The sequence below is a fragment of the Canis lupus genome, chromosome 16, assembly GCF_003254725.2.
Source record: "Canis lupus dingo isolate Sandy chromosome 16, ASM325472v2, whole genome shotgun sequence".
Classification (NCBI taxonomy): Eukaryota; Metazoa; Chordata; class Mammalia; order Carnivora; family Canidae; genus Canis; species Canis lupus.
In genome coordinates, this window is record NC_064258.1 from 9,041,897 (window position 1) to 9,055,668 (window position 13,772).

Here is a 13,772-nt window from a genome sequence, read left to right on the forward strand (position 1 = left end):
TTGCCCTATAAGCAAAATGAATTTGAAACCAGGTCAAAACTCCCCCACGTTTGGTCACTCCTGAGAAAGCTATTACTCATACCATTTGTAGAAAGAAAATTGAGAAGAGGTAACTGAGACAAATTGAGACGAGGTAACTGACACAGATGGCTACTAAATCCTCTCCAGTTCTCCTGTGTTGATTATGTTTCTCAAAAGACACTGAAGTTACATGGTCTTATGGCAACCTAGAGTCCCACGTAGTGCAAAAATTTTTTTAAAAGGATTTATTAAATGGTGAATATTTGCAAACTTGTTAGGACACTAAGTGCTAATGTGTTTATTAAGTAAGTGTAACATGGTGCACACTAACCTAGCCAAATGAGATGGCCCCTGGAGCCAGCTCCTTGTCTCACCCTGTGACTTCTTTGGTTGCACTGTCTCTACCCAGAATACTCTCTAGTGCCCTCTTCTGGAGTCTTGACAACCCTCCTCTTCTGGAGTCTTCTCAACCCTCTTCATCCTCTCATCTCCTATCATAAACCCTGCACGTTCTATTTCAGGCTAAATTTAAGAACCCTACATTTCCCCCATAAGTAGTCTCCCCAGAGTCACCTTGTTGCTAAATCCAGTGGATGCCTCCCCACTTGTATCTCATGTGACCTCTCATGAGCACACAGCACTGCTGACCACAGCTCCCCTTGCAGTGGTCACTGCCCTACGATGTCAAGGTACCATTCTCTTCAAGTTGTCCTTCTCCTTCCCTGTCCTCTCCTCCAACAGGGAGTTCTTCTTCCTCTTCCCTTACTTCAAGTACTGGTGCTCCCTGGGCCTGTGTCTCAGATTCTGTCCCCTTCCCGCTCTCATGCTCTCCTTCCGTGGCAGTTCACAGTTAGGTTTATATCCTGCTTCCACGTGACTGTAGTCACAGGACGGAAGGGAGACAAATAGGCGTATCAATCTGCCAATTCATGAGAAAAAAACAATCTGAATTCATTTAAATAACACTTCCCCACCTACATGACACCAAGTGTGCTAGCTCAATCGAATGTTCTTTGCTGCAGTTGGGCATCACATAGGTACCGGTTTAGTCCTAGTGGTCTGAAGAGAAGGTGGCTCCATCTTGTTTTCCTTTCATAGGACTCACTTTCCGTGCCCAAGGTGGGCACATGGGAAAGGAGACCACCTTCAAGATGTTTTCAGGTGACACAAGTGACCTTTCTTCATTTTAATTCACCTTCCGTGAGGGTATCTTAGTTTCCTAGGGCTGTCATACCAAAGTACCACGGACCGTGTGCCTTTAACAACCAAAATTTATTTTTCTTGCAATCCTGGAGGATAGATGTCTGAGATTGAAGTGTCAGTGGAATTGGTTTCTTTGAAGGCCTCTGCCCTCGGCTTCCTGATGGCTGCCTTCTCCCCGTGTCTCACATGTCTGCATATTGGATTAGGGCCTACTCGAATGATCTCATTTTAACTGCATTACCTCTTTCAAGACCCTCTCTCTAAATACAGTCAAATTGTGAGGAACCAGGGGTTAGGACTTCAACATATGAATTTTGGGAAGACAGGGGATATTCCAAGGAGTACTACTGCCTAGAATCACTCATAGCTTGACACAACTGGGACAAAGTGAGAGGCAGTTACTAAATATGAATGAGGGACATCCAAACAAGTACGCCATGGACTTTGCCCCAAGATGCTCCCAGCCCAGTTGTGGAGACAGGCGACCTCCACAGGAGAGGGGAGTCAGACATCTAGGGTGGGGTACACCATATGACAGCACAGCGTGAGAGTCACTGTTCTGGAAGCCTGGAAGAAGAGATAAAAACCAGTTAGATTAGGGACCTGGGTGAGTCAGTCGGTTAAGCATCAGGCTCTTGATTTCAGCTCAGGTCATGATCTCAGGCGCCAAGGATCAAGCCCCTCACTGGGCTCTGTGCTGGGCTTGGAGCCTGCTTGGGATCCTCTTTTTCCCTCTCTCTCCGCCTCTCCCCCTCTTCCTCTCTAAAAACAAAACAAAACAAAACAAAAAACAACAATCAATTACATAGGTCACATGGAGTTTTTCATAGTAACAACAACCACCTTTTACTGAGCTTCTACTCTCTGCCAATACTCTGTACAAGCTCTATCTCCAATCTAATCCCACCTCAGGGGCTGTGGGGAGCCCCATACAAAATAACTCATACCGTGTTCTTAGTGTTGTGCTTGGTGCACACAATGAGCATACAACAAGTGGTGGCTATCATCACTCCATGGGTATTTGTGCAGTACCTACCCCGTACTCATCGCCGGGGATGTAATGTCAAGCAAGATCAACGTGATTTCTGCCCTTGTTGACCACGCAGCTTAGGGTTGCACCATCCAATATGGTAGCCACCAGCCACACGTGGCTGTGAAAATGAAAAATTCAGCTCCTCAGCCACATTAGTTGCGTTTCATGTGGTCAACAGCCACAAATGGTTACATTTCCATCACTGCAGCAAATTCTAGTAGGTGGCACTGGAGAGGGGAAGAGAGAGAGTACCTGTACAGCAAAGGTCATGAGAGACACAGGTACAAGGGAAGAACAGCGTAATCATTGCTACCTCACTGTGATGCAGATGCAGAAACTGAAGCTCAGAGAGGTTAAGCAATTTGATTAAGTTCACACAGCTACGAAGTGGAAGAGCTGGGCTCTCAACCCAGGTCTAGCTTAATCTCACACTGCCTCTGGCTGTTTTGTGGAGGAACCAAGTCGGGCCCAGGTAGAAAATCTGGTTAAAGAGAAAAGATAGAGAAGGCACCCTTGGTGGTAAAGTAGCTGCTTGAGCAAAGGCTCAGATGGGCAAGGCTGGCGGAAGTCCACGGGTAAACCAGTCTCCCTGGAGAGGCAGTGACTTGCTGAACTCATGTACTGGGAATGGTAATTCAGGGCCTGCCTGCGTTGATTAAAAGCCAAGTAGAAAAAAAAAAAAAAAAAAAAAGCCAAGGAGCTAGGTACTTCAGCAGACACTGGCTCCTTGGAGCTTAGCACCATCAGAACTGTGTGTTATGGCGGTGATGGTACTTAGGGCTGACTGGACTGAGTCCACTTAAGGACAGCAGGTTAGATAGAAAGGAAGGGGAGACTGAATGGTGCGAAGCAAAGAACCCCAAAGTGGGAGCCACACACACGAAAAAAAATGCAACCTTAAGATTTAATGGTGTGCAATACTGGGCAATCGGCTTCGCTTCGATGGGCCTCACTTTTTCAGTTCTAAAAGGGAAGCTTGGCCCAGATGGCGTCTGAGGCCCTTTTTAGCAAGGGGTGGTCTAGGATTCTGCAAATGTGAATTAACATTAGGCTGGAGTCGGAGTAGGAAGCAGTAGCCCTGGATATAGGGGTGAGGAAGATGGCAGAGTCAAAGGTCACCCTCACAGGAGGGGGGGGCGGGGAACTATGGGCCACTAACAAAACCAGGTGTGTTTCGAGAAGGGCTTGTCTTTTTTTAGGGGGCTGCGGGGAGTGGGGGGGGAGCGTCACGGGGGTATGGAGGTTGTGAAGGATATAAAGTAGTGAGAAAATCGTGACTTTGTTTTAAGAAAGTTCTACAGTGATCCGTTACTTTACCGCCCCCAAGGTATAGATTCTAAACTTTCTTTTTGACCTTTGACCCACAGTAGAAAATACAATTTACATCATGGTCTGTACGGTTGTCCAGTGTGTATATATATATATATATAACTGAAACAAAAGGATTCTGAAACCATAGTCACCCTCGCTGAGGACAATGGATCCTAATATTGTCTATTCCCTGACATTTCTTTCTTTCTTTTTTTTTTTTTTTTAAGGTGGTCCCCATCCACTGAACTAATTCTATGCTCAGTTCCTGTGTCGCGACCCGCGGCTTCGAAACCACTGCCTGGGGGTGGACTGGAGTCTTCTTACGGTGGAGGCGACGGCAGGGCATGGGGGGGGTGAGCCGGGGGGGGGGGTGAACCCGAGGGGGGGTGGACCCGGGGGGGGTGAGCCCGGGGGGGGGTGAGCCCGGGGGGGGGGTGAACCCGAGGGGGGGTGGACCCGGGGGGGGTGAGCCCGGGGGGGGGTGAGCCCGGGGGGGGGGGTGAGCCCGGGGGGGGGGTGAACCCGAGGGGGGTGGACCCGGGGTGGGGTGAACCCGGGGTGGGGGTGAGCCCGGGGGGGGGGGTGAGCCCGGGGTGGGGGGTGGACCCGAGGGGGGGTGGACCCGGGGTGGGAGGTGAACCCGAGGGGGGGTGAACCCGGGGGGGGGTGAGCCCGGGGGGGGGGGTGAGCCTGGAGGGGGGTGAGCCCGGGGATGGGGGGTGAACCCGAGGGGGGGGGTGAACCCGGGGGGGGGGTGAGCCCGGGGGGCGGTGAGCCCGGGGGGGGGGCTGAGCCCGGGGGGGGTGAGCCCGGGGGGGGGTGAGCCCGGGGGGGGGGTGAGCCCGGGGTGGGGGGTGGACCCGAGGGGGGTGGACCCGGGGTGGGAGGTGAACCCGAGGGGGGGTGAACCCGGGGGGGGTGAGCCCGGGGGGGGGGGTGAGCCCGGAGGGGGGTGAGCCCGGGGATGGGGGGTGAACCCGAGGGGGGGTTGAACCCGGGGGGGGGTGAGCCCGGGGGGCGGTGAGCCCGGGGGGGGGGGTGAGCCCGGGGGGGGGTGAGCCCGGGGGGGGGTGAACCCGAGGGGGGGTGGACCCGGGGGGGGGGCTCCGGGCTGGGAGGCGGGGGAAGGAGAGTCCGGAGGCCGTCTGGTTGGAGCCCCGGGCGGGGCTGCGCGGCGAGAGCGCGGCGGCAGCGCAGGTTCCCGCAGGGCTCCGGCCCCCAGCGGCGCCGCACCTCCGACCTCAAGGGGTCTCCGAAGCTGCTCCGCGGAGGAGGCGGCGAGCGCCCGCTCGCCCCTCGGTTCACCGCACCCCTAGCTGCGGGCGAGGCGGCCGACCCTGCCCGCCGGCCGCGCCCCCCGCCCCGGCGCCCCGCCCGCCCCGCCCCGCCCGCGCGCGCACAAACTTCTGTCCGCGCCCCTGTCCGCGGCCGGGACGGCCCCGCGCGCACCTCGCCCGCGGGCCCCGCCCCCCCCGCCGCGCCTGCCCTGCGCTCGGCCTTCCCCGCCTCGCATCCGTGCCATCGGCGCTCGATTGCGCGCGGACTCCGCGCTCCGCGGCTCGCTCGCTCGCTCGCGCTCGGCCCGCCGCCCCCGCCCCCGCCCCCCGCCCCCGCCCCTCCTCCCGGCTCCGCCCGCCCCTCCTCCGCCTCCCGTGCAACTTTTGCCGAAGCCCCCGCGCACAGCCATGCTGAGCTGAGCTCCGGCCGGGCACTGGCCGCGCGCTGCCCGCCCCGGCTCCCGCCCCCCCGCGGACCCGCTCGGGGGCCGCGGCCGCCCGGCCCCTCGGCCTCGGCCGCTGCGCCCGCCCGGCCGCCCGGAGCCCCCGCGCAGGGCCCGACCGCGGCGGCGGCGGCGGCGGCGGCGGCGGCGGCAGCGGCGGCGGCGGCGGCGGCGGCGCCCGGCCCCCTCCCCCGGCGCCGGCCAAGTGAGGCGGTGATGCGGGCGCTGGCGGCCCCGGCTGCGCCGAGAGCGGAGACACAGGCTCAAGATGGCAGATTCCGACTGAGGCTGGGGGGGCCGAGCTCGCGCGCCGCGTTCCCTTCTCCGTTGCCATGAATCGCGGACACCCCGGCCCCGATGGCCCCCGTGTACGAAGGTAAGGGGCGCCCGGGCCGCCGACCCCGCTCGCCCAGCGCCGCCGGCCGCCGCGGCCCCCGCAGCTTTGTTCTGCCCGCGGCCCCTCGCCGGGCAGCCCCCGGCCCGCAGCCCCCCGGCGCCCCTCCCCGGGCTGCCCCCGGCCGCGGCCCCGGCCCCGGCCCCCGCCCGCCCCTCCCTCCCTCCCCTCCCCTCCCTCCCCTCCCCTCCCGCCGCCCCCGCCGCCCCCGCCGCCCCCGCCGCTGCCCACGGCGCGGCCGCGAGCCGGAATCCGGCAGGATCTTATTTCCAGGCTGGAGGGGAGAGGCGGCGGTGGTGCAGGGGTGGGGGGCGCGAGGGTGGGCTGCTGCCCGAAGAAAAGAAACTGGGAGGGGGCGCCTGGGGGGGCACAGACCCGTGACGGTGCTTTTCATTTATTTGGCATAAATAAAGGTGATGCGGTTTAGCTCTGCTCCTGCTCCCCCTCCTCCCCCTCCTCCCCCTCCCCCCCCAGAAAATTCACCTTTAGGGTGATCCTTCTACCCTGTCCCCGGCTCCCCTCCGGTCCCTCCCCACACTCCTTTATTCTCCGCGAGCCTCTGATTTTATTTATTTATTTATTTATTTATTTATTTATTTATTTATTTATTTATTTATTTGGGGGGTGTCTATGGAATCGGAATGTATGGGGCTAGGTGATGAGAGGAGGGTACGGAGGGAAAAGTCCATCTCAGACCCACAGGCAGAACAATGAAATTGGCTAAAATCTCCCCGCATTAGCGTGTGTAAGGGAAAATGTAGTTTAGGTTTTCGGGTCGGGTTGGGGGGGAGGGAGGGCGCCGGGGGGGGCGGCCGAGAGGTTCCCCTCGGTCGGCCTGGGCAGGACCTGCGTGTGGCACCTTCACCTGGCCTGGGGTCATTTTTCGGATCTGTCTTTAGGAAGAAAGAAAAAGAAGGGAGGGCAAAAGCCCTATATACACTTCCCCTTGCCCTCCTCTCTCTCTCTTTCTCTCTCTCTCTCTCTCTTTCGTTTCTCTTCAGTCAGTTCTTGTCAGCTTCCAGCCAGAAATCAAACCAGAATCAACTTAAGTTTTTTTTTTTTTTTTTTTTTTTTACACTTCGCTGTGTTTTTGTGTGCTTGTAGTAGGAGGAATCTTAAACCAAAGGGTGCCCGAGTTTTTCAGTCATTTCATCGTGAAAATGTTTTTCTTATGAAATCATTGAAAGAGCAGGCTTTACATACTTTTTAGCGTCGGTCCATCTGGCTTTTCTTTCGGTTTTGTTCAGATATTCTGTGGACGAAACAGCAAATGAGAGGGGAAAGGGTTTGTGTGGAGTAGAGAGGAGGGGCGGGGAGAGGAGGGTTTAATCCTTCTATAAATCCCGAGAACAGTGCTGGCGAGTGAGACAGGGAACGCATTAATACTTTTATCTCTGTTACAAGAGGCAGATTAAAAAAAAAAACTTATCTGAAAAGAAAATCTGTTATTAGTTCCAGGGCTCCAAATGAATTTGGTTTCTGGATGGAATAAAGTTACCAGTCAGGCCCTGGATAATGAGGCTGTAAATAACCTATGGACTGTAAATATTTTTTTTCAGACTCTCTTAGAAACAAAGGGGCTGTTTAGAAGGCAACAGAGCGATGTTATTCCAGGGGCTTTCCTCTTTGATTCTGAAGAACACAAGGTCCATTTAACCATTCGACAAAACAAAACGCAATTTCTGATCACTCCACCACGCAGAATGGAACGAGCCGGTGGCTCTGTGAACCTGCTAGGAGAACCCATGTCGGGCATTCATTGTTCGTCTGTGTCTATGGGAGGGGGCTACAGTCAATGCTCCCACTGTCTATGGAGTGTTAAAATGAAACAATTTTCTCTTTATTAAGTACCTCCTTGAGACTCCCTCTGCTGGACACTCCGGGCGTGCATTAGGGAGGGAACTTGGCATTGAATTCAGAACTATAGTAGACGGCTGCTTTCTCTTTTGCAAGGGGCTGGCTGGGTCCGTGGGTTTGGGATGTGTTTTGTCAACTTTGTAGAAAGCCTGTCTCGGGAACTGTGTTGCTCACCTCCCATTCCTTTCGTTCTAAATCTATACAGAAGGTAGCCATACCCTGGAGGCTAAGACTTGGTTGGCACTCTCGTTCTGACTTCAGTGTTCTTTTAGTGCATTACAACAGATAAAGAATTGTGGGTGTGTAAGATGTTAAGGTTTAAGCATAATCGTGGATCTCAAAGGTCTCAGGAGCTCACTTATTTTTATTTGCAGGCTTCACTCCCTGTTCCAGCTGACCTACCTGGTCACCTCTTTCCACCCTGAGTTTCTCTCAGTCTTGTTTATGCGCTGTCTTAACTGTCCCTACACTTTGTACCCTTTGTCTCTGCTGGAGTTTCTGGGCCTCTTTATCCTTCTTTCCCGAGCACCCCCCCCTTCTCCCCAGCCTCACTGGGCACAAGCTCAGGCCTAGGTCTTTTTGAAGGAGCCTGTTGGTCATGCACTAAAACAGACAGGTGACCTCCATAAAGGATTGTACTCCTGGAACCTACATTCACTTAGCTTGATGAGTGCTTCTAAGACTCCGGTGACCTCCTTTTTCCCTTCTTGGCGATATCCACTGGATTCAGTGAGCCGGATTTTTACCACATCCCAGTCAGAATGCATGGGCCCCCTGTGTGTATCCTGAAGGAGCAGGGCTTTTCCTGGGGAATTTGCCAAGAAGATTTCTAATCGTTTCCAAGCTGCTAAAAAAAAAAAAAAAAAAAAAAAAAATCGAACATGGGGTTCTTCTCAGGAGCAGTATAATGACAGGTGAGGCATTTCAGCTGGAATTCGGGCACGCGCTCATTCCTTTAAGTGGGGCGCAGTTGCCCCAGGTTAGGCTGTGGGGTGAAAGGCCTGAATGCAACAGTGAGGCATCTGAACTGCCAGCTGTTTAGAGAGAAATTCAGTCTTTGTAAAAGGGTATGTTTGATAATACAAATTAATGGGTAGCAAAGTGTTGGCAGTCTCCCGCTACTTGCTTTTAATGTTAGATTTATAAATAGCGCATTCGTTTTCAGGAACTTGGTACTGATTAAGTTAAACTTCTTTGAAAGGGTTTATTTTCTTTATAAAGTTAAACATTTGCCTTGCAATTGTGTTTACTCCATCAACTTGCTTAGTAAGGCTATTTTCAATATGTAGTGCAAAGGCCAGCGACATAGGTCTATATTGCCATGGGCTCTGAATTAGAGGGCCCTGAATTCCAAGTTAATTATGTTCCACCATCCCTGAGATGTGTCATGTCAATTAGTATTGGCTTACACAGACTTCCCAAAACTCTAATACTGAAATCTCTCATCAGATGGGTCTGAAGACACCTACCGAAATGCCTACCAAGAAATGGATTCTGAATCATCTTCCATTAAAAGAATTTGATGACACATGTTCTAAAATATCTTTTCCTGTGTTTGTGTTTTATATTTTTAAAATGAGTAAGTATAAATATTGTTTTCATTCTCACCGCTTTTGGGTAGTGAATCAAGGCTCATTAATTTTACCCTTGATTCCGGACAGTATGGTAGAATACTGGAATCAGAGAAACCTGGGTTCGACTCTAGCTGTGTGACTTTGGGTGTGTTACTTAACTTCTTGGAGCTTTGTTTCATCTTAAGCCTCACTGGACTGTGTGAGGATTCCATTAGAATTGAGTACGTGTACAGTGCCTGGCTGTAGCGGGCATTTTGTTAGTATGTTTTAAATCCCTCTGTTTTGGGGGGCTGCTTACAGGCATGATGACTCCAGGGAAGGAAGAGCCCGCAAATAGTTTAGAAAACCAATAATAGCAACATTTCAATTATTAATCTCCTGCTATTCCTCTTCCAGTTTGGCACCAGCAACAATAAACCCCCTATGGCCACAGAAGAAAGAGCCTTCTTAACCCCCTCTGTGACCTTTCTAGATGTCTATTCCCACTGAGTTGCTGCTGGTTTCAGGTAGAGAGTTTCTCACATTCTATGCCACTTTAAGAATGAAGAAACAAACCGTTAGAGCCAAGTTTCAGGGGCTGCAGCTGCCTCTGTGAAAGTATCCCGAAGTATGAAAGATAACCTTCACCCCTGACCAGGATACATCCCTACCCCAGGCAGGCCGGGGAAAGGTTGCTGCCAGAGGTGGCTCACCAAGGACCTCCTGGGGGAGGGGGGGGCGTGACGCCCGCTTCACCCCTGGCCAGGGTCTGGCTCATCATGCATTCAACATAGTTTTCCTACAAGAAGGCATTTGGTGCTTTATGCAAGTTACGGCTGCTTCTAGTCTTCACATTTAATTTTTTTAATGTTTCTTCATTTCTCTTCCTCCCATAGAGACTAATCTGGGGGAACTACCTTTGAGGTTTATATGAAACAAAGTCATGATGATCAAGAGGGTATGATATGTAGCCATTTTTTATTGTTCTCTGAACAATGTAATTTGCCAGTGCTTTCTGGTAGTCTTATGATGACAATTCAGGCACTTCGGGTTGCTATCAAAGACCAGATTCAGAATAATGCCAGCCAACTTCATGGAACCATCGATAGAGTGTGAACTTGAAAGGCCCAAACTCGTAATAGTTCCATTTCATACAGCAATCCTCTGTGGGGGGAGGAAAAAAAGGAAAAATGAACAAAAACTGAAAAGCTGGAGTATAGGGAGGTCTTTATTTTTCCTCTAAAAGAAACGGAGATGCCTGAAGTTCATTGGCGCTAAGCGTGACTTAGGTTCTACTTAGTCTGTGTGGTGCACTCCACTCACATGAAGTCACTCACTGTCCTTCCAGCCCCACCAGGGGGACGCTGTCACCCCGCTTTACAGACAGGGCACAGCTTTCATGAACTCATTAACAAGATCTAGGTAGGGTCCCTGTCCTCGAGGAGTCCGGGGGTATGGGAAGTGAAAGTCAGAAGTACACGTGGGCTCACTGGACCGTGGCCTGACTCAAGATAGAATGTGTATGTGTGAGTGTGTGTGCACACGCATGCACGCACCCTTGCAGTTTTTTAATTCTTAACTCACTGATCATTCTCATGGTATAAAGGGAAGACCCTATTTCCCTATTTTCTCTTGAAATATTTGTTTTTATTTGGATCAAACAAGTATTTCAGAATGTAGGAAATTCCTGTTACAAGTTTCCTTAGAAATTACCATCTCTAATTACCAACTCTTCCTCTTTCATTCCTTCTTTCATTACTTACATTTTGTATCCTTGTAAATGTAAATATGTTTTTAATTTGCACAGGTTGCTGGGAGATGTTAGTTTTTTTTTTTTGTTTTTTTTTTTTTTGTTTTTTTTGGTGTTTAGGGTTCTGGGTTCTGTTGTGAATGGACCCCCTGCATCATAGGTGGCTGGAGAATTAACTCCTGGCTTTGCCGCCTGCCTGAGTTCGCATATTCCAGGTGGTTTTGTGGTACCTATTCGTTGGGCTGTAGATGGGCTGGTCGCTCAGCAGATGACTCCAGGAGTCATAGAAGGAGAAAACCCAGCTCTGTCCCTCAGGGGGCTTGGAACCCAGGGCAGGAGAGGACCTTGGGAGATGTGTAGTTCATCCTCCTGTCTTCAGGAACATGAGTGTCCATAACTTGAAATCGTCAGTTCATCAAAACAATTTTTTTTTTTTCCAGGAAAAGGCCACACTAGGAACCCCCTCAGTAACCAGTTCCAGGTTACCCGAATGCCAAGAAATTCCTGAGTCCACCTGAAATCTCACCTGCCTTCGTTCAAACCTGTTTTCTTTTGCTCCGTTCTTTTCTCTAAAACCTTCCATATATTTGAAGATAATAACTGGGTCTCTACAGCTCTTTCCTTATAGAGCCTGTTCTGTGTCCTCACCCTCCTCTGAACTCTCTCTAGTTTCTCCACATTAAAAAAAAAAAAAAAAGATTGGTGGTGGTCGAAACCGAATACAGTTCTTTAATAATGGTCTCATTAGTACAGTGTACACAAGAAAAATGACTTCAAGGTTCTTGCATCATTGTGAACCCCTGGAGGGCAAGAACCAAATCTGATTCATCTCTGTATCCCCCACAGTAGCTGGGCAGTTCGTTAAACCTAGTAGGCACTTCATAAACAGTTGTTGAATTGACTCTTCCTTTAATATAGCTAAGTAATAACTTACATCACACCAGCCCTGGATTGGTAACTGATAGTTAGCTTGCTTTCACCTGGGTCCTGAGTCCTTATTTGCCTTCTGTGCATATCGAGCCATCCTTTACCCCAACTGTTCCACCTTCTGCTTGACTCTGAATCTGCTTGATCACTTTGAATTCACCCCTCTACTTCCAGCTCTTTAGAACTTTATCTTCCTACAGATCTGACAGACAGTATGCAGGGACCCAAGTGTATAAAGTTGAACTGCTCTTGAAAGAAGAGAAGAGAAGACACAGAAGAATCTGGATGATTCAGTGTAATATCAGTTCATCCAGGTTTAGAAAGGACAGTTTGTCAAATTCTTTACAGATTCTGAGTCAGCTAAAGCCATACCTGTTTTTCCAGGTTCTCTGTGAGGAGTAAGCTAAGTGTTCATGAGAGTGGCTACCAGTCAGCCTGGCAGCCGGGATTCCTTCCTGTCTTTGGTCTCAAGCCAACAGCAGAAAAGGCAAAAGATACTGATGGACAGGGCCATTCAACCTGTGACTTTCTGATGAGCGACTTTACCATTACAAAGTAAGCTAGTAAAATAGTTGCCAGTGAAGAAAGAAAAAAAAAAAGAGCAAACCTTGAAAACGGCAAAATAATTTTGTGGTTTTTACAGCCACTTATTTCTACACATGGCATTGAAGAGATTTGTAGTGTTTTGAAAGCGGTCTGTTTTAGCAATTCTTGCCTAACTTCTTTTGCTCTAGTAGGTTCTGATTAATTAAATGACACTGTGTTTAAGCAGAATTAAGATTGATTGACTCTTGCACGTGCTAATGCTGTAGACTTTATAAAACCTTCACTGTCACAAAAAGAATGCAGCCTAATATGTGAGCAAAAGGAGCGTTTCCTCCCAGGTTGTGCTGCCCGTCCTCAGGGAAAGATCACAGCGGAAGCTGCCATAACATTGGGTAGAAAAGTGCGTTTGGTTCACGCAGTTACAGATTGCATCCTGATGCAATAAGGTTTGTTTCTGTATTTTTACCATTTTCCTTCATATCAGTATTCCCTCATTGAGTCAACCAATGGAGTTGCTATTCACAATATAAGACGATTTTTCCAAGAGCTTATCATAAGCAAAGTGATCCATCATGCCAGTTCTGTGTAGAACTTCTAGTTTCAAAAGGTATTAAAGAAAAAATTTTAATGGTATGTGTGCCTGCAGTCCTGTTAAAAGTCTTATGGCAAGGAAATTTGGAAAACCCTGGTTTATTGCTGGTTGTGGAAGTATATGCTCCCTCTCTCTCTCTTTCTCTCTCTCTAATGAAGAATTTATGGAGCACTGACAAAAACCAGCATGTAAATTCTTGAAATTGTGCAGAAAGGCAGCAAGTTACACTTTCCTGAGTTCTATGTGACTGCACCTACTCCCCAGAATCCAGGCTGATCGCAGCTTCTACAGGAAACTAAATTTCAGGGGAGCTCATTACAGTCAAGAGAGAGCAAGCACGCTTGCACATGCATTCAGCGTTATCCCCTGAACCATCTACACTCGCGGCTCCAGCACAGTATGATGACTGTTATTCATTAAGTATGACCTGCCCCATCAGGGAAAGATTAATCGATATTCATTATGTTCCGTTAACTGAGACTGGGAGGTTCTCTAATATATTACAGAAATGTTTCCTTTAGAAAACAGTTAAAATAAAGAAGCTCTCATTTCATTGTACCGTGACTTCAAAAACGGATTTAAGGCTGCCTAAAGGGTTAACTTTCTGGAAGATGGGTAGTTGATTTATGTTGATCAATTTTGTGGATCAGCTGATTTCAAGGATGTCGGATAAATGAGGTATTCCTATACGAAGAGATGACAAAAACAGCCAAAACTCTTGTGCTAGCTTAACAAGGTGAATAAGCAGAGTGCATAATGGAATTCATTTGCAAAGTAATTTTTGCTTGGCTACAGTGGTAAGCACAAAATAGACCAGCAGACGAGAACGGTAAGTGTTTAGGATCAGTTGTTGAAAGGTTTAAAA

At 50.1% G+C, this 13,772-nt stretch overlaps 1 protein-coding gene and 1 long non-coding RNA gene across 17 annotated transcripts in view; one reads left to right on the plus strand and one right to left on the minus strand.

Annotated features, from left to right (window-relative positions):
• Positions 1–1,274: 1,274 nt before the first annotated feature.
• LOC112651030 (uncharacterized) lies at positions 1,275–3,383 on the minus strand. 2 transcript variants are annotated; one of them, XR_003130558.3, is made up of 3 exons: positions 2,571–3,376; positions 2,261–2,484; positions 1,275–1,986 (listed from the first exon to the last, which is right to left on the minus strand). It is a non-coding gene; the product is annotated as an uncharacterized LOC112651030 (long non-coding RNA). The 2 variants fall into 2 exon arrangements; XR_003130557.3 differs by having other exon boundaries at positions 2,261–3,383.
• A 2,141-nt stretch (positions 3,384–5,524) lies between these two features.
• HIPK2 (homeodomain interacting protein kinase 2) overlaps positions 5,525–13,772 on the plus strand; it is a 193,597-nt gene continuing 185,349 nt past the window's right edge. For 11 of the 15 annotated variants that reach the window (XR_003130590.3, XM_025434012.3, XM_025434007.3 and 8 more), the window contains exons 1-2: positions 5,525–5,664; positions 8,989–9,118. Coding sequence is in view for 13 of the 15 variants with exons in the window: in XM_025434012.3 (XP_025289797.1) it covers positions 8,989–9,118 (130 nt within the window). In the remaining 2 variants the exon portion in view is untranslated. The remainder of the gene's footprint in view (positions 5,665–8,988; positions 9,119–13,772) is intronic. The other 4 variants (XM_025434010.3, XM_049095230.1, XM_025434009.3 and 1 more) reach the window with 1 other exon arrangement.